At 37.5% G+C, this 20,073-nt stretch overlaps 1 protein-coding gene and 1 pseudogene across 2 annotated transcripts; both read left to right on the top strand.

The window, feature by feature from the left end:
* The first annotated feature begins 221 nt into the window (after positions 1 to 221).
* On the top strand, positions 222 to 3,448 carry LOC100372544 (very long chain fatty acid elongase 6-like). The gene is made up of 2 exons (XM_006822907.3): positions 222 to 763; positions 1,701 to 3,448. Exons 1-2 carry the CDS (start codon positions 731 to 733, stop codon positions 2,562 to 2,564), a joined length of 897 nt encoding a protein of 298 aa, XP_006822970.3. The 5' UTR covers positions 222 to 730; the 3' UTR covers positions 2,565 to 3,448.
* A 1,652-nt stretch (positions 3,449 to 5,100) lies between these two features.
* On the top strand, positions 5,101 to 13,894 carry LOC100372396 (very long chain fatty acid elongase 6 pseudogene; annotated as a pseudogene). Its single transcript, XR_014930857.1, has 2 exons — positions 5,101 to 5,135; positions 12,288 to 13,894. The product of XR_014930857.1 is annotated as a very long chain fatty acid elongase 6 pseudogene (transcript).
* The last annotated feature ends 6,179 nt before the right edge of the window (positions 13,895 to 20,073 follow it).

The following is a 20,073-nucleotide window of genomic DNA, read 5'->3' as shown; positions in this document are numbered from 1 at the left end:
ATGCATAACTTTAATATCTTAAGTAATGTTGCAGATACGGAAATACAACTGGTACTATAATTTTGTTGTCTGACAAGATATGTGACCAAAATATCAAGTGATCATATATGGTCACTACTCATTAAATATTCATAACTGTAAAACCAAAGCTACCACCCTAATCACTGCTTGCAGTTATATTTTTAAATGCTGTATTTGCTCTATTAGAAGCATGTATTACAAAGATATGTCTATTGTCAAAATAAGACATATTTCAATAATTTTGCATGCAATAAACACAATTTTTGCTTTATCTGTATTTAAGATGTGTTTATAATATAGTAAATACAGTATATCTTATGTGTATGCCTCCAATACACGGGAGTTCTTTCTAAGCTTTCTTTGATTTCTTATTGCGATTAGGTGTGAGAGACGCATACGTTTTCATGGAAGTATTTCGTTGACACTGTGAAAATGGCGCTGCAGTGTTCTCTTCGCGCATTAGAGGAACTGAGGGTTTTCGCGTCAAATTAAATTTACAGAACACTTTTTGCATACTGGGGGCGGGGTCATTATCAGAGTAGACGGTGAGGGCGCAGCAGAAGGTCACTTCTTATTGAAAAGTGACCGCTTCTCAAAAGACTGTATGCATGGACATAGCTACAGACGACAACAAACAGTAGGTGTTAATTCTTTCGATTTGTCAGCAGACTGGCCTGATGAAGGGTTTTAATCTCTGGTAACAGTGTTAATGAATTTATCGAAGTCTTTGGGATCTATACAGGTGGGTATCCAGGTAGCGGTTCTGGCTGTCACAATTGTCTTCGAGTGACACTGTGCTTCATATATGTATTTCAAAGTTCAACAACACGCCATGACTTGTAACAGATGCTTCTGTTATAGTGGTTATTCACAGATCACAAACTCAGTCACTGTACGCCATACGCTGGGAGCAATGAAATATTTGTTATTGAATTGCGGTGTTAAACCACATACCCACACGAATGTACTTTCGTTTAGGAGGACACACCTGGCTGGTCGTTCCAATCGGGACAACATTCAAGGCAAAGTCGACGCGATAACTCAGTTGCACAGGACACTCAACTCAATTCACCGAGACATAGTTAGTCAGGGTCTATTGTTACGACAGGTTACTCGAACAGTCACCTGTCCTATGATTTACAGAGAACACGGCTCGTAAAAACAACATATGAAGCCATGAATGTTACGTGTTTATTGACGTGTTATACTCCCTGTGCCTAAACTGGGTCGCATACAACGGCGTTTGCACGTGACCAGTGGGAGAACATTTACCAGCTTTACTTTCGCTTACCTATCGGGAATGTCACGTTCAGTTAGATCTTGTAAAAGAGTCCGTTGTCCACGCCTTATCCACTTGTATTTCTGGCTATTGTTCGTATATTTGAAACGTATTATTGTGATCACGTGACACATACCCAATATGCGTTTTGAGTGAGATAAAGCATGAGACGAAATCATATTATAGCCAATTTGGAAATCATTATACATGAGCGAATTTAGGAGGCGGGCCGAGGGGGCCGCCGCCCCCCCTATTTTTAACAACCAACAGAGCTAGCTTCACGCCATCGGCGCTCGCGAACTTTGCCTTCGGCCAACTTATCGCCCCCCCCCCTATTCCAGAATCCTAGATCCGCCCCTGTTATACTAATTCAGCTCAACTTTTTATGTTATCGTAACAGAGCGCCACGACAGGAAAAATGGGTGATGCTGTGAATGGACATTCATCGTCCTCTGACCTTTTCGTGCGGGAATATGACTTCGAGGCATGTGTTAATAATCATTACCTCGCCACGAGAAGACATATGGAAACAAGATGGCATTACTCAATCTACGCCAGCGTGGTCTATCTTATAGTTATATTTGGTATACAGCGTCTTATGAAAGATCGACCCAAGTTTCATCTTCGACGGCCGTTGGTGGCGTGGAATTTAGCGCTCGCAATATTCAGTATAATCGGCGCTGTCCGTTGCACAATAATGCTCTACCTGGTCGTGACAGAGGATGGATTTTATAACTCTGTTTGTGACAATACGTATTATTTGCGAGAGACAGAGTCGTGTTACAAGTTCTGGGGTGTTTTGTTTGTCCACTCTAAATTTGTTGAGCTTGGGGATACATTATTCGTAGTTTTGAGAAAGCAGAAGTTGACGTTCCTGCACTGGTACCACCACACTACTGTACTTGTGTTCTGCTGTTTATGCCACCGTGAAATTGCCTCATCCGCCTACTGGTTTTTGACAATGAATTTCATAGTCCACGCATTTATGTACCTGTACTACGCAATTAGATCGTCTGGTTATCGTCTGCCGGTTAACATTCAGATCTCCATAACCATTATGCAAATTAGCCAAATGATAGTTGGTTGCGGCGTTCTGATATACGCATGCGTAATGAAATTTGCCGACGTTCGATGTGACGTCAGTTTCCCTAACCTCACTTATGGCGGTGTTATGTACCTAAGTTATTTTATGTTATTCGCTCATTTCTTCCATCGAGCTTATATCGGCAAGGTTTCGTTGTCGAAAAATGTCAAGACAGAATGAAATGGGCACGTATTTGGCCACGAATTATTTATTTTTCTGTGTATTGTTGATAGTACTAAATCACGCACTTGCTTTACTGGGCTGTGGCCAATATCAATGTCAAAATCAATAATAGCAATTTGAGTTCGATAATTCTTGATATCGGCCGTCGCCGGGTTCAATAAATATTTATTATCCCTAATAACGACAAGAAGACAGTTATGATATGTATGGCGTGACACTGTCGTATTAGGTATTACAAACGCACACATTATTGGCTTGGTATGTACTGTTCCTAGTCTTGATCATCACAGAACCCCTTTCCATCAAACACATGGTAACACTTCTTTTCACGACCAAACGAGATTTTTCAGACCTATAATGAAAATATATGTAAATTGGCTTCTATACCCGACGAATAGTGAATGTGTTGCCATCAGAATATAATTCCAATGCAGTGCTGGGATGCAGGAGGCAAATATAAAATTCGCACCCTAACATAAACTTCCTAATTCCAGATTAAAGCGGAGTGTTCGTTACCTGCGCACGCGCGGGAATTGAGTTCAAAGCGATGATAACAACGCAAGCTGAAAACGCGGACGCTTGTTTGTAAACACTATATGACGCATGCGCGGGTGACGATCCCCTCGCTTTAATATTCCGCGACGATAATGTAAACATGTATGTATTAGCCAATCAACTTAATAGTAATAGTATTCAGACGAGTCACGGGGATAGAGGTCACATGCCAATAGAATAATCCAGATAATGAAATGAGTTAAGTATAAAAAAAAAAAAAAAAAAAAAAAAAAAAAAAAAGTATAGGAGTAAATTACTTAAAAGCGATCATTTGGTGTAATCAATTTGTTGTACATGTAACGAAATAAAGTGGCCGTAAATTACAATTATGTGATGTCTTGTCAATTATTCTAAAGTTCAAGTTGAATCTCGCGTGAAACAAAATTACCATTGTAAAATATAATATATTTCCATTCGAAATGTATCAGCTTCAATCCGTAATGGGTACATTGTGATAAATTATAAATATTTTGCAATATTAGAGAATATTATCATTAATATTATCACAACACTAATCGGATAGCCACAGCCTTTTGACTAATATCTATAAAATATTTGTTGTTTTTGTTTATATTGCAATATCAATAATAGTCTCAAATTTATCTATCAATATATCGATTATTTTGATGACTAATGGGTGATAAGTTCAAAGTTGAAATATAGTTAATATTTAGTTAAAACTCATAGTTCAATAATGTTTGTTTGTTTACACAGTATTTGTTTTTTATTACTGTGCATATAAATACTTGCTCAACAAGTTAGTGTGATAACTGCAGCGGCAAACATTAAGCAGTGGAAATTGCGAAGCTGTTCCATAGAAATTGAAACTTGTAGCACACCACCTTTGAAATATACTTGGCAATTTGGTAATGGGTTTATACGAGTGCAATTGTAAAGCATGTTGTGCGCCACAGTGACAACTTTCATAAATATTGAGGATTTTCTCATTCATTATCAAACTATACTTTAACAACTCACAAACGTTGGAGATGCTGAATTGTTCGAGTTACGGACATTGAATTACGAACATCGAGTTACGAAAAGTGCCACGCCCATATTTTAGAAACCACGCCCAAATTGTAACTCGCCTACACAAAGGCCAATTTAATATTGGAGGTATTTTTTTTTAATTTCACTGTATGTTTTGCTGATATTTATGGTTAGTCTAGGAACAATGTGTTATTACTATTACTACGAATAACAATTACATTACTTATTTATTCCCATCAGTTTGAGTCCCTTGGAATATTCTAATATCGCTTCCGTCGAAGATTCTTAGGGGTGTTTGTTTTGACTTTGGTAATTTCAATCCTGAAAGCCCCCCCCCCCCGGACACAACCATTCTCACCAAGGGTGTTGGGTTATTTGAGAAAATCATATACAGAATTCTTTTTTTTCAATTTTTCTATTTTACACATGTAACTCACGTGTTGAGAATGAAAATTCAAATCACTGTAAATATGGCTGAATATCAAGAGACGTGGTCGCTTGTATTCAAGTTACAACTATTGACTAGCCCTTTTCTGAATCACGTTGATGAGGATGTATGCGGCCGCTGTGGGCGATGTTTCTCTGTGAAACCGTTATCAAATTTTCAGCGAAGGAACTGTGTGAAATATTACTAAAATGGTAGATTTTTGCATCATAGGAGAGTTCTACACTTGAACACAATGAATTACTAGTATGTCATCACAAGTGTAAACTTGTATTTTGTACTTTCGATATGCAAGTTTCCAACAGTTGAATTCAAAGTCCTACCAAACACTCGGCTCTTTGAAGTAACAAAATATTTAATTTAATTTATCGTACAAAATCAAAGAAGAAACGTTTTTTCTCCATCGTACCAAAGGTCAGACGCATCCGGGCATTTTATGTGGTTTGACATTTCGAATATACTTATTTTCTGATTGTTACTGGTACATACAATAAAAATACAGTATTTGCATAGTGTCTCTCATATTACAGCCTACCAGACCAATACAGAGAAAGCACTCTCCGGACCCAGATTCACTTGTAAGTTGGTTATTGTATACGTTGTTACGGTTATTTAGAGCATTATATTAGTCAAGAAGCTGTTTTTCTTGTATGACCTAGAAATTAAGTTTCGTTAAAATACTATATAACAGATCTGAAATCACAGTCTGTTAGAGAAATGTCTCTATGATATTTTTTAATACCATATTCTACAGGAATTTGGGCTATACTTAAATGCATACTAAATAATGTAAGTTATACATTTGGATTTTTGGAATCACTGATGTATCTGAATGGGTATAGATGTCTTCATGAACAATCGCTATTCTATTTATTACACCAGTGTATGCCCAATGAACAACATGGAGCTGTAGCATTGTATGTATCTTATAAAAAAAACACTTGGGATTTCCGAGATACAGAAGTAGATGTTAGGTTGTATAGTCACCTGACTCTATCTTGCTTTTTGATTGTTACAGTGCTAATTAACAAACTGCATCTTGGAATTATGTTTGTATTTTTTTTTTCGAAAAAAATAGCATGAAAAGCAAACGCAAATTATTAGAAAGCTAAATTCTGCAGAGCTCCCGCGTAATGAAAACAACACGGGGTCTCGCATATAACAGAAAAGGGTTTATTGATAGTTACGGCATATAAACCTCGTTCGCGAATTTGTTTTTTGTTCACATTTAGTAATTCGAACTTTAATTAACACTTACATTCGAAATTCGGATTACTAAATTTGAACGTTAAACAAAAAACAACAAATCTATGTTGCCCGTAACTCGAAACTCGGTTATAACAGTTAACTGAACAACGAGTTACAATTTGGGCGTGGTCTAGGCGTTGTCATGTTTGTGGTAACTCCCGATGTATGTAACTGGGACAAGTCAGTATCTCGTTTAATTGAAAGGTTTCGTTCCTGATACAGTTTACAGTAGAACATTGCTGTGTTGTTTGAAGCAATAAATGATAAATCATGATTTGTTTTCCAGAAAAAAAAGCGCTTCGTCTACTTTTTGATTTCCCCTTCGACTGTTTTTGTATTGACCTTTTTTTTCAAAGCTGTGCGTTATGTCAATCAGACAATAATATCCTATTTCACTGCACTTTTCATATTTAAATGTTTATGAGTGGTGATATGTTCAAGGTGGTATGCATAGCCATATGTCACGATCAACAAGTAGAACAGCGAACTTTAGGTTACCGCGTGTTACAACACGTTTTCGAAAACCGGAAAAGTTGTTGCACGCACCCAAACGCACACGTGATAGATTATGACGCACTAAATGACGTCTCACGTTTTCCGTAGTTGCATGCCTCTGTATTCAAGTTGTCTGGTGTATTTTAGTCAATCCAACTACACGTGTTGGTTGAAACAATTTTAGTTACGTGGGTCAAAATGTATATGTTTGCGTATACTGTGCAATGTGCCTATACGACGTATTGGTGAAAAATAAACATGTTGAAAAAGCGGCATGCAATTTTAGCGAATTGTGGTAAAATGACATAATAGCGAAATGTTGATTTAGCGAATCTCTCTTGTCATTGTTTTTTTTTTTTTTTTTTTTTTTTTTTTTTTATTTAAACAATATTTTTATTTCGTTTCAATAATGGACATACAACACAAAAAATTACAACACATAAAGGAAAAAGGAAGGAAAAATAAAACTAAGAAAAAAAAGAAAAAAAATTATTAAAATTAGTTAATGGTTCCCATTTCTGATAATGGATAAGCTCTTTGTTTTTGTTTATTGCGATTTGTAGTTCAATATTTCTATTTTCCCTGATCCAACTTTTATATGCGTATTTTGTTGGATGAACCTTTTGAACCCTACATGTATATACATATTTTTTAAATAATAAAATAAAATGATTTAATAATATATTTTCCGGTTCACATAGACCTATAATAATATTTTTGACATTACAAACCAAATTGGCAATAAGTTTGCAATCACTTTGCAACAGTCTCCACAGTCTCTTTACAACAATACAGTTAACAAATAGGTGTTCTAATGTTTCTTCTTCTTTTTCACAAAAAGAACAGTGGGGGGAATTGATTATTTTCCATTTATACAGTCATTGTTGATTTTTTGTTTGGCGGCCATTTTGAATTGATAATAAAGTCATTAGCGACGTCTTGAATTAGCGAATCAGTTCTCTCGCTAAATTCGCGAAAAAGGCATGCTCGCGAAAAAGACATGTTTAACAGTATGTTCTCAAAAAATAGTTCCTAATACCGGGCATGTTCGTTTTAACCTAGAATCCAGCTATACTTAGTACACTACATAGTCGGCACAGAATTCTGTGTCATGATTAGCTGTCTCCATGACTTCAGTATATTACCATGACAATACGCAGACTAGCCGATTCACTATTCAATTTTTCAAAATCTCGCGACCATAGACGGCATCGTTTGAGATTTCTCAAGCACGCCACCAACGGCAGTAATCAGTCGATGCATGGAACACGCAAATCATTCCGTCGACCACTAGGGGCGCTGTAGAACACTCGTCCGGCGATTCGCACCCAGGCTTGTCAATTGAGTATGCAACAAGTGTACCACGCCATTCACAGTTGTATTAAACTTTTAGTTAATAATATACGATGCCGGTTCGGATAATCATACTGGTCCAAAGAATAGGTCAAGCGCAAAAACAATCATGTCTTACCTAAAGTACAATGGCGAATTATGCATGATTATCCTGTCATCCACCCACGAACACCGAGGGCATGGCATTCCCAAAATATGGGCCAAAGCCTGTACAATTAAACCCACCCAGTACGTAAATAAACACATGCACGTACACTGATGATATCATGCTATACAAGAGAGTCATAGACATTCCACATTGCGACCCTTACACACGCATCTTGTCTGTCTATGTTGTTAGTATTCCACTATATTTGTATGGCAAAGTTGAAATACGATACTATCCATAAATACATCCTACCTTAGTATCAAAAATAGTGGAAAAGAACGGTAATGGGCACATCAAATTATTGGGGATGCCCCCTGCAAATTTATCAGTCGTATTAATAATATGATCAATATGTTATTCCATTATGTTTAAAGGGCGGTTGTCCTAGCACGACGCGCGATTATAATTTCGTGTAAACAATGTATATTACACGAACACGTTGCATGGGACCCGCCCTTTATTAATGCTCTGTATTATTTTGCATCGTACCTTAGTAAATAATGCGGTTGATATCAATTATTTTTACAAAAGATCTGCTAACACGTGTATGCACACTGTAATACTCTACTTTTAATTTGAGATTTGACCTATAAATGCGGAGATAGGTTCATTTCTTCTTATCTGACCCTCGCAAATGATGACATAAGTTTCAACTACATCTGTGCCAATATTGACATATCAATGTTAATACTTAATCACTGACATCAGTTTGTTCGTACAATATTTATAAACTATCATAAGTCATAGGTTATACCGTGTTTGTATCTTATTCACGTTTATCCACTTCCATACACGACCCCGGCGCTTCGTAAATGTTGAGCACTTCCGATTCTGATCGCCCGCATCAGTGGAAAAGGTCATCAGCGATCTTACTAGTACGAGTCGACCCACCCACTTTGTTTTACATATATGGATAAGCGGGCACTCGGCCTCGACATTTATCGGTTCGTTCAGTACGACTAGTGTAATCATTGACTTGGCGATATTTGCTTCGACAGTTTGTATTCGTATGAAGGTGACAGTTGGTACCACGCACTAAACAACGAAATTTGACGTCAGACCCAGCACTGTTCCGAGTTAATATTGAGCTGGTGTCATCCTGAAGTCGATCGCTGTGCAGTAACGGGAATTGTAGACGTTATTTCTCTTGGATTCCAGTGTAAGATTGTGTATTTTTCTTAAATACGAATCGTTGATGTATTAGCCGCGGCCGTTCGCATCAATAGCGCATTTTAGACCTTCTATTATCCACTGAGGAAAACGTAATAATCTGACGACAATGAGGCAAGGTTATGTGTGTTGGAGTTTTACTCTGCATTCGCTGACTCACTGAACATTTTTATTTGATAAAGACATGTGGTATTGATGTGGTGGTGTTTGAAGTACGCGCGGGCAGTAAACGTTGGATAATGACGTCACGTGGGGCTATAAAAACTGCTACACAATACAAGTTTCGCTGATTGCATGAGCATTCGATGCGGCAATCAAAACACTAATCCGCTAATTATACAAAATGGCTATTATCTAGGGTTCAATTTGACGTCTAAGTATAAATATGATGGAGCCTTCGGTCTGAACGGCTACCAAGACAGGCAAAGATATAAAATTATTGTCTGTGCGTGTATAAACGTAAAGTACGTTTTCTAAATTTTCTGAAAAACGTTTGTAGTAGTAAAATAGCAGCCTGACATTTCGTATTTTTTGTTGACCGGAAGTCAATCTACGTAGATAGTACCTGAGAAATTGAGGAAAATCGTTTTTATCCGGTTCCACTTCATTTTAATTCTAGGGGCATAACATTACAGATACTAGTATGCCCATTTCTCGTATGTGTTGTCAATGGCAACGAGAATTAACTCAGGCGCGTCGAGGAGGAAACTATATTACGCCATTGAACTAAAGAACCACAGAGAAATAACAAACTGTTTAACTCATTTCCAATCTACCAGGCAGGTACGAATATATCTCTGCCACCACACGATATTATGCTTGTCGTTGATTGGTCGATGCATCATAGTGGTACTCAATCTCTTTCCCATAGGTCTTTGCGCTTTACGCAATAGTACCTCTGCCACAAGCAGCCTTCAATTTTGTGGTCAATCACCTCACTACTAGGCATGGCCATTTTCCCGTAGTTGTTACATCTTAAGCTGTTTTTCGTTGGTGCCGACCAGAACCATATTTATTTTGTGCATTTTGTGCTAAAATGTGCTTTTTTTGGTGAATCTTCATTCTCAAAAGTACAGTAGCGTCAGCCTCGGAAGTGTGTATTTATGTCACGATGTCTTCTTTTTTTGACAATTTCAGAACCAATTTTGAGCTCCGTCGCTATTGTTACCACAATCGTAGAGAATAACGTACGCATGTTGTTTTCACACGATGTAAGTCGTTTATCGTCAACAGTTCTATATATCGTATATCCTAATGTATGATAAACTAACGTTTTATAGTTTATAAATATATCGTCTGTATTGTGTAGGGCTTACCCATGAGCTTTGAGATCTGGCACGTCAGTGGCTTGCAATCATTATTTTATGACGTAATGCCTCCCTCCTATACAATTGTATTGGAGTTAGTAGCTTGTCCGAAGACCATTTCGCTGTACGAATAGACCATAGACAGCTCGCAATATTTTACAGTAAACCTTCTTCTTTATCCCGTCCGAGTAAAAGGTTACCCACCATAGACTGATAGCTATTTCAAACACTGGTAAAGACTGCTGGGGTCTAAGTAACGACTCTTGCAGCCACCATATTTTTATATTTTTATATTTTTGGATTATTTTTTTGATTTTTCGCCAAAGGGGGTTATTTCAACTATATTCCAAAACACGTTGTGTAACCTTTAAACAACAAAATCCGCTCTTGAAACATCAAAAATACTGAATTATTTGTGGTTGGAAAACCACGGCATATTCTATTACGTATGGAAGGAGTATTCACTTTCCCATTACGGCTGTCTGGAAATGGATAGGGATTTTAGTGGTCCAGATGGTGCGTCCCTGGTACATTTCCGTGGAAGTACAGCCGTCCCATCTCCCGGGCCGGGCGGTGCTCCGCCATATGTCGCAAAGAAACCATGACAAAGAGGCCGTGACAAAGAGGCCGTGTTTTCACTATGCCTTCTCTTGGTCGATACACATACCAACTATGCACCACCTGATTAGGCTACATATCTACCAGTATTTTACAGTCTTCTTATTTTGGTTCATTTACTATTATTGTAAACATATTTTACTATTAATACACATAACCTATCATACATGACCCTTGTACAACGTGGTAGAATGCCACTTGTACAGCACGTGTGCATCGACGGAGACACCCTCTGTTTCTGACTCCTACAATTACGCAGTATCCAACAGTTAATTACCCCAGTTCCTCTGTGTTATTACACTCGTCTACAGTCCGAGTCAATGAGTGTTCGTATACGGACAGAAATTCACTGGCCTTAGGCAATTGTGGTTGATGTGTTCTGATGTCACGAAGAACAAGAAAAAAATTACTCATATATGTACATTTCTTTCAGTTGACCCCTACAAACACACACCAGTCACATTTTTTTAACCACGATACGCGTTTAACCCCAAATCCCACCCTAGATAAATATTATGAATGTAATAATACATTCTTGAAAGGCGGCAGCCGTCGCGCCGCGCCCTGTTCGATATGGGACTCATATCGACGTATACAACGCGTGTAAAATACATTGTTTATTTACATGAAATTCGATCACGCGCTGCGCGACGACCACCGCGCTTTAAAGGCTCGTTTTGTGCCGAATGCAGGGTAGTGAAGCAAACTGAAACGTATTCGGTTAAAGGTTAACTCTTAATCAATTAAATCTCAGACAACTAATTAGATGTCTGAGATTAAATAGAAGATCATTCACTTCTACGAGTAAACCTGTTCAACGGTTTGACTTGTGACCTTCCGACCTTACCTCGGTAATACCACGGTAGAACTCTTGGCGTTCAGAGCGTACTATGCAACGGTTGCTAGGATACAACCCACTACGAACAGAATCGCAACGTACTTAAACATTATGTATTCTTGCCGCTTATTTCGGGTTCTACTATGCCATGACAACGCAGGCACGCGCTCGCGACTGTCACGTGGTAGTAGCACATGGAGTAAACACTACTGATCCCACACCAGTGTCGTCGTACGTTACTATATGATTGCGGGCATGGCGAGCGTGGAAACGATAAAATAAATATGCACGGGTCAAAGGCCGGTTTCGATGAAAGGGTTATATCTATTTTTATGCACATAATTCAGATTAAGGTAGCATGTATATGTACAAGACTGATATTAATTCCTGCTATGTCAGTTTTACGTCACTATGACGTCAGTTTCTATCGACTTATGGGTATAACAATCGATAGGGTGGTTGTACTAGTATAGTTAATTCCCGGGAGTTAATTCCATTTCTGGTCGTGAATTTACGTCTATATTACTATTGTGTTTTCTTTATCGTTTTACAGCGTAATGGACAGTATTGGTAAATATGCCGACGGTGAGATGGTACGACTCGCCTCGATGGGTAACGGTCACGCCAAGGCTACGTTTCTGAGACGAGAATACGAGCTGGAGAGACAGCTTGTGGACGTGGGCACCTGGATTGAGCATATGCGCGATTATTGGCATTATTCAATCTACGCCAGTGTTATCTATGTCGTAGTCATATTTACTATACAACGTTATATGAGAGATCGACCCAAGTTTCATCTTCGACGACCGTTGGTGGCGTGGAATTTAGCGCTCGCAATATTCAGCATAATCGGCGCTGTACGAAGCACCACAATGCTCTATCTAATCGTGAAAGAAGACGGCCTATATCGATCCGTGTGTGACCATACGTATTACTTACCGGGTGTCGTGTCGGCGTTTAAGTTCTGGGGTGTTGTGTTTGTGCATTCTAAGTATTTCGAATTGATTGATACACTGTTCGTAGTTTTACGAAAACAGAAATTAATATTTTTACATTGGTATCATCACGCCACTGTTTTGATTTACTGCTGTCTATGTCATTGCGAACTTGCCTCATCCGCCTACTGGTTTTTGACAATGAATTTCATAGTCCACGCATTTATGTACCTGTATTACGCCATCAGATCGACTGGTTATCGTCTGCCGGTGAATATTCAGATCTCTATAACCATTATGCAAATTAGCCAGATGATCTTCGGTTGTGGTGTTCTTATCTACGCATGCGTGATGAAAATGGCGGGAATTCGATGTGACGTCAGCAATCTCAACCTCACGTGTGGTGGAATTATGTACCTAAGTTATTTTATGCTATTCGCACATTTCTTCTACAAAACGTATTTCGGCAAAGTTTCGCACTCTCTGGCAAAATCTTATAAAACAGAGTAAATCGTACGAACCGCGTGGTTCGATGGGAACTGTATAACGTGGCGGAGGAATACACAAACCTACAAGAGGTCAGTATCTTGAATATACCGAGCCTTATAAGGGTGGAACGTTGATAGACTAATACGCATGCGCATAGATACATCAGGTCTCAGATCACTAAATATTTTCCCATGGATACAAAAAAAACAAACATTCTTCGTTATAAAAAATTGAACAGTTCAAGGCCATAAAATATGAATGGACACAGAGAACTCAGTATGTCTACCTTAAACTACTTCTGTATTTCTGATCAACATCCAGGCTAGGAATGTCGACCTTGAATATGTCGAGCCACTAGTCCATGTCCAGGTGTTTAATTTAAAATTATTAAAAATTACGTCAATGTTTTAAAAAAATCGTCTAACTATGGTCGCTATTAGACTAATTCAGTCTTGGGTTGTTTAACAGATGGTGTACATGGTGGATTGTTACCAGGTGTTCCGTAAGCATATTCAAAGCTTTGTATTTATAATATTAGTAGAACTGACTTCAAAAAGGTTATGGGGAAACTAGGCTGCGGATACTAGTAACTTCTGATCGAGTTTGTTTTTATTTATAGAATGTGGTGAGGCGGTTGGTTTGGAAAAAAATTGGGTTGTTTTTATTGAATGTATTACAATTGTATAACGGATAATTTCAAATGAAATGTTTCATTAAAATATTATATGACGGCTTATTTCATTGAATCTGGGCGACATATACATAATATTAGTAAATAGTATTTATAAAACAAATTTATAAATAGTGTCTTGAAAAGTTGCTGTGTTGGTTTAGAATGTTGTTTGCATTTGTTTTTGTTTTTTATTTAAAACACAATTTTTATCATATCTAGTGAAAGGAACGAGCAAGAGAAATCAAACTATAAAACCGTCCGCTCGCACGACAATCAGATATCACTATCAACGCAAACACGTGGGCGCTTTACAGGTACATTACACTGTGAAGGTTGCTCACAGGAAGTACCAGCTCTGATCGAGGCTGTAGTCCGCACTGTGACACTGTCACAGTCAACAGATACATTTGACAAATGATAAATACATTCGGCTTATTTCACCTTCTAACAATCATACCAGAGTAGCTTTATTTTTGTGACTTTCAAAATCTGTGATCCTAGTGTTCACAATTTGTTATGATTTTAGAAACTGAAAAAAACACTCTTGTTCTTGTTGAATATTTGACTGCGACATATCATACAATAAACATGAAATTAAAAAAAAAATAAAAATTGAAGTCTATATCTATATCGGATTTAATCAGACATTGTTCGAGTTTTCACATTGAATTGTATAGGGGTAAGCTGAATTGTAGTAACGCGCCATAACCAAATATCTCGCAAAATTAACAGCAACAGAGCGTGTTTTGCATACAGTATCATATGAATCAAGTAACCTGCCTATCGCCATTTACACACTCCCATGATATATTTTATTTTATTAATAAAAACACCAAAAAAATAAACAAGAGACTGTATGCAAGTCTAGTAATGATCTCCATGTTACTAGGCAACACGCTAACCCGGGCACATCTAAGATCAAAATTACTGAAATATTTATGACGATGTATTTGACTTACTAAATTATTGCAATGTCTTCCGTACATTACGTCACTCCCTACCCGATTAGCCCGTACGGACATAATTAAATATACAGTGACGTGTATTTACTCGTTATTAATAAAATATGCTATTTGAAAGCGGGGTGTGTAGGTGATGAAAAAAAGACATTGGTATAGTATACCATGGGTATACTAAGTGAAATACAATTATATGTGTACACATTCAATGAATTCCTACAAAAATGCCTTCGCACACAGTGTTACAAAGCCCTGTGGCCATACAGCGCCCATTGAATGCCTTTTCGATACCGTGCGGATACTAGAAGTGCGTTTTTAGATTGAATGTTTTCTAAATACGTCTTGATAAACTGGTAACTGTTAACTTTTCCGTGACCCAGGACCGGGATTCAGTTTGTACAATTAGCAGGTTCTTGTTTCAATTGGCATGGCACTGACACACTAAGCCACAAGATGCCGTTCGCAAAGGACATCGGGAAGCAGCGAATTTGAACTGACCATAGCGCGCTCTCATGCTTCACAGCAACGCTGTTTGACGATCAAACATGGAACCAATCGAACGCCGGCAATGCGTTCGTATCAAGGTGCAGTTGTCATGGAAATAGGTAAGTACAATACTGTGTTTCACACTGTAAACTAGGTGTTACATCAAGTACATACTCAAGGAACAAATATATCTCTAGTAGCAGCAAAGTCGACAGATACAGACATACTTTTTTTCGTAAGTATTGCATACCCTTTTGCGTTCAGACGTCGTTCAACAATTGTCAAACTCCGTAAGCAATTACTCTATCATAGCCTGAGAAAGTAACTTGCATAACGTGTCATTTGACGGCCATTGTATGGCGGCATAGTACTAGTTGCACTACCACCTGTTGATTACCGGTAATTCCAGGATGCCGCGCTTGAACAACTACAACGACGGCATTCATCAATCTTTCTCAGTTCTTGAAAAAGAATTACGGAATTTGAAATGATATCCTGGGAGGGGTATTTACAAGCTAACATACCCATGCAATTATATTATTAGTTTCTTTCAAATACCCGGAGTAAAAACAGTTGTCTGCGTTGATAACAGTCTGTCATTGTAGCTGCCATGATGAGCAGGTTGTGATCCAGTATCCAGTCTTCACCGAACTCGGTTTTACCATAAACAGGTAAGGTATTTATTTTTAAAAAGTTAGAATATAATAGAATATAGTAATATTTATATTGAGTTTTTTTTTACATTACTATATTTAACTACGAGTGCAGTGTCTCACCCAGTCGTTATCTTCCCTTCTTTCAAGTTCATGGTAGTATGGTAAATTCATGTTGGTAAAACTCATATATAAAAAAATTAAATAATAAAAAAAATTAAAAAAAAACATGATTCCCATCGGGCCAACGCCTCATATTATATTATCAATATATTATATATATCGATGACGTCATCCCAAATATAGATGTAGCGATATCGATGAATATTTCTTGCATAATTGATGACGTCTATCGGACTCATATTTCAATTCATGCCCAGTCTCGCTTATATCCGAGACATGATTTATATACTTACTCGCCTAGGCCTCATGCCCTTTGTTGTAAACTCACGTAAAATGTCACAGCAAAGCGCTACTAACTTTTGTTCAAGTTGTATATCAAAGTCGCTATGTATTATGACGGTGATTTTAGTTAGTGTAAAAAAATGCGATTTCGTATTGTGATGAGACAAAAATCGCGTCGATATAACGATATCATATATTATCTATTTATGTTCTCATGTCTCTTCCGCTAAACTAAAAATAAAGTGCATTCACGTTTGATATTGAAGCATTTTATTTTCGCCGGTTCTCCTTGAATGTTTTACAAAACCAATTTCGTTTTCCGTATTTTACGACCTGTCGCATTGTGGAATGGCCTTCTTTTTGTCCCAAGCCCTGTTTAATGAGGTCAATGTCACAGGAAACATTACGCCACCAGCGTCCTATGTTTTAACCACAACAAGTGGACTTTTAATTTCGACTGACAAGGCATTCCGTGACCATACGCCGTGCGCATCGTTGAAACATACAACTCAACGCGTGTAAGTAAAACTTTGTAGTATTGTATGTTTGCCCGTCTCACTATCTGTGCTAAAAAATAACTATACGTTATTTGGCGCCTGAACCAATTTGAATATTCTTCATAAATGCTATCATGATTTATTATGTTTGAATTTGAAACTCTCTCCATACTGCACTTTTGCTTGTGCTAACGCTAATATAAGTACGTGATGTCAAAGCTTGACAGGGTACGTGAAATAATACACGTGTTTATAAATATGGAAATACGACACGGCGGTGAATCTGTGGCGTTGTTCTGGCCTCTTTTAATCATTCGTATAGGTTTTATTTATATCGTCCGAGTCAAGTGAATAGTTTCTTCTTCCGAGAAACGGTTAAGTATATTTGCTGTCGCCATTTATCAGTTTACTTGTGACATTGACCCTGTCCAATGCCAAGACATGCACTAGTGTTGTAATGTTGAAACGCAGATAATTATCCGTGATTTGGACATGACATTGAACATTAATCGTTTTCACCACACTGATTTTAAACAAAACAACCTAATTTCGATCGGTATTATCTGTTGCTGTGTTGTTATCGTTTTAGAAACTAGGGAATTGAGACGAATAGTTTGATTTAGTAGTACTAACTGTCAGTCTTGAAAACATTCGTTTACAATATTTCAAATTGACATACTACGTATTTTTCTTATATGACTAATATTTCATTTAAATAATAGCTTCCAGATTTCCCTTGTGGTGTTTCACCACGAGATCTCGTTTTATCGTGAGTACAGATTGCGGCAACAGTTGTTTTATATCCAATAATAACGATCGATTTTAATAGAAACACTATAGTTACTTCCAATGCCTAATTGAGGCATATTATAATGCAAATTTTGAGTACAAAACCTTGCTCTGACTCAAGTCAAATTGGTGTTCATATCTGCGCCATGTATCATGTACTGTGAGTGTTTCAAGTTACCGTCTGCTCGAGACGGGTAATTTTCCAGTTCATGGTGGTAAACAATAGAACACTCATGCCCGGTGATCTAGTGAAATGTGTTCATAATCTGCTTCAATTTTACTAAATAATATTATTTAAACGCAATTCTCCTCTGATGGCACAGACACGTGAAACAAAAGGCAAGATTTATAGTTTATCCGTTGTGTGAGTTGGCTGAATGTTGAGTTTTTGTCACGCTTACTTGAAATGGAAACGGGGTACTAGTATTTTAAAATAATCGTCGCTTGGCTAGTAACTTTCTGGCAGGGCTGGCAAAATTTTAGAATCACTAACCCTGACGTTAGGCACACAATTGAGAAATTTCACTGAATATGATTGGTTGAGCACGTGATCGCCTTGGACCGCATGGTGGCGATCGTAATTTTTCATTATACATTTATGATAAAACATACGGGAAGGAGTGGGATTAAAATATTGGTTCGATGGACGTTATCAAACACTAAACAAAAATACCCTTGCAACACCTCCTTCATCGGACCGACCAATAGTTTCATGTTATATCGTTTTTTACATGCACATGTTGTATCGCTGTATTAAATTAACCACGACCCCTTCCCACATTGAAATGATCAGATAAAAGAATACACGCCACTCATATTAAAATGAGTCTAAACTGTCATACTTTTCGGAAGAATATCTGTCGTCTGCGCAACTTTGTGGACAGTCATGAATATTCATGAAGTAAATTATGCAAATTTCCAAAAAGGACACAGTTATATTCGTTTTATACACTTGTATATTTTTCAGGTGCTGTGAGCGGACTTTAACTGCCTAATTTGATTACTGATTCCGACGCCTGTGTACCATGAAAGAATATTTCGTAAGTCCTTATTTTATTTTACTTTCATTTTATTTTAGTTCATTTCTATTCAATCATATGCCTCAACCATATTGGACGTGATCGCAGGTAAGTATATTCCGTTTGCTCGGCCTTTTTTACATTATATTTTAAAGCATTTATTAATTCAAATATATTACTGTGTACCATTTAGACCCAAATGTTCGCAAATGTTGCAACGGCGGCGGAACTGTTTTTATGTAAACAATTTTAACAGAACAAACTCTTCGTAGCAGACCCCTTCCAGCGCAACTTAAAAAGTTTAAAAATACGAAACGAAATAGTTGATTTTTAAATTCATGGAGTCATAATTTCCAGCTATTCAACTTTTATAATATATGCAGAATTCGGGTGTGTCTAACTTAAATACACTTCTCCCATTAATATACCATATGACAGGCTAACACGGAGGTTCAAATATCCACGTACTATTTCTCCATGACCCCCGTCTTGTCACATTAATGATGTATTGAGTACTTGAGGGAAACCTTTTGTCAGCTGCACCACCAGTGTCCTTCAAAACAACAACACGTGTAGTTAAATTTCATTCTTACGTTTTATGACTTCTCAAATTAAATATCACGTGACTATAACGGTATACAGTGATAATGTACATAATGTACATAATTTAAAGAATTATGTTGCCTCAAAAGTGAAATTTAATAAGGAGTCGGAAATAAGTCAAAGCACAAGAACAAAATCATATGAGCAAAAATGGTTTTAAATCTTTGATTGTCGGTGCTTGAAACGTGTTTTTGTTGCCCAGTACTTCACACAAATTCACTTTCTGTATGTGTTCTACCGGAAACTCACTCACTCGGAGAACTGTTCTGCGAGGTGTGAATTGATTCATCATCATGGAGCTAAAGAAACATCATCAACTCCATCAATCGATGCCAAGAAGGACGGAAAGACGTCATTTAATTGAGAGACGACCCAGCCTTGGATATTTGCCAGGAATGCCAAAAATAATGTTTGTCATTGTATGAGGTCATCAAATTTATGAGTTGTTTTCTCTTTATAAAACTTCAACTTGACTGCCAAAGTTCGGGGTCAGGTTATCGATATTACTTGCCAAGTTTTTTGAACCGGATATGGCGGTGACGCGAATACTGTTAAACTGAACAACATTCATAGAAGTGCTGAACTATTATTTTGATTGAGGTGACATAGTTTGACATTTGCGTATTTACCGTCCGCCAACTTATTTTTCTGTACGGGAACACGTGGCATTTTCATTTCCAGCATTTAAAAAAAGAAATTTGTCGTGTATATCAAAATGTTCATGCGAATTGTCTACCAATATTAAGTCCAGTTCTTCGGCAGAACTTAATAGTCCACCCTAAAACTTATTTTCACCACTCACGCAAAAGTTTGTTTTTGTACACGCAGATA

This window comes from Saccoglossus kowalevskii, chromosome 11 (assembly GCF_978046115.1).
Source record: "Saccoglossus kowalevskii chromosome 11, keSacKowa6.1, whole genome shotgun sequence".
Taxonomy (NCBI): Eukaryota; Metazoa; Hemichordata; class Enteropneusta; family Harrimaniidae; genus Saccoglossus; species Saccoglossus kowalevskii.
Note: the sequence above shows the minus strand (reverse complement) of the source record. Positions and strands in the feature narration are given on the sequence as shown.

What these genes read in the sequence shown, in the direction of transcription:
- LOC100372544 (XM_006822907.3), top strand. Translation starts at nt 731, where the DNA reads ATGAATTTATCGAAGTCTTTGGGATCTATACAG. An exon ending in AGTCTTTGGGATCTATACAG is followed by an intron (nt 764 to 1,700) that starts GTGGGTATCCAG and finishes TTATCGTAACAG; the next exon opens with AGCGCCACGACAGGAAAAAT.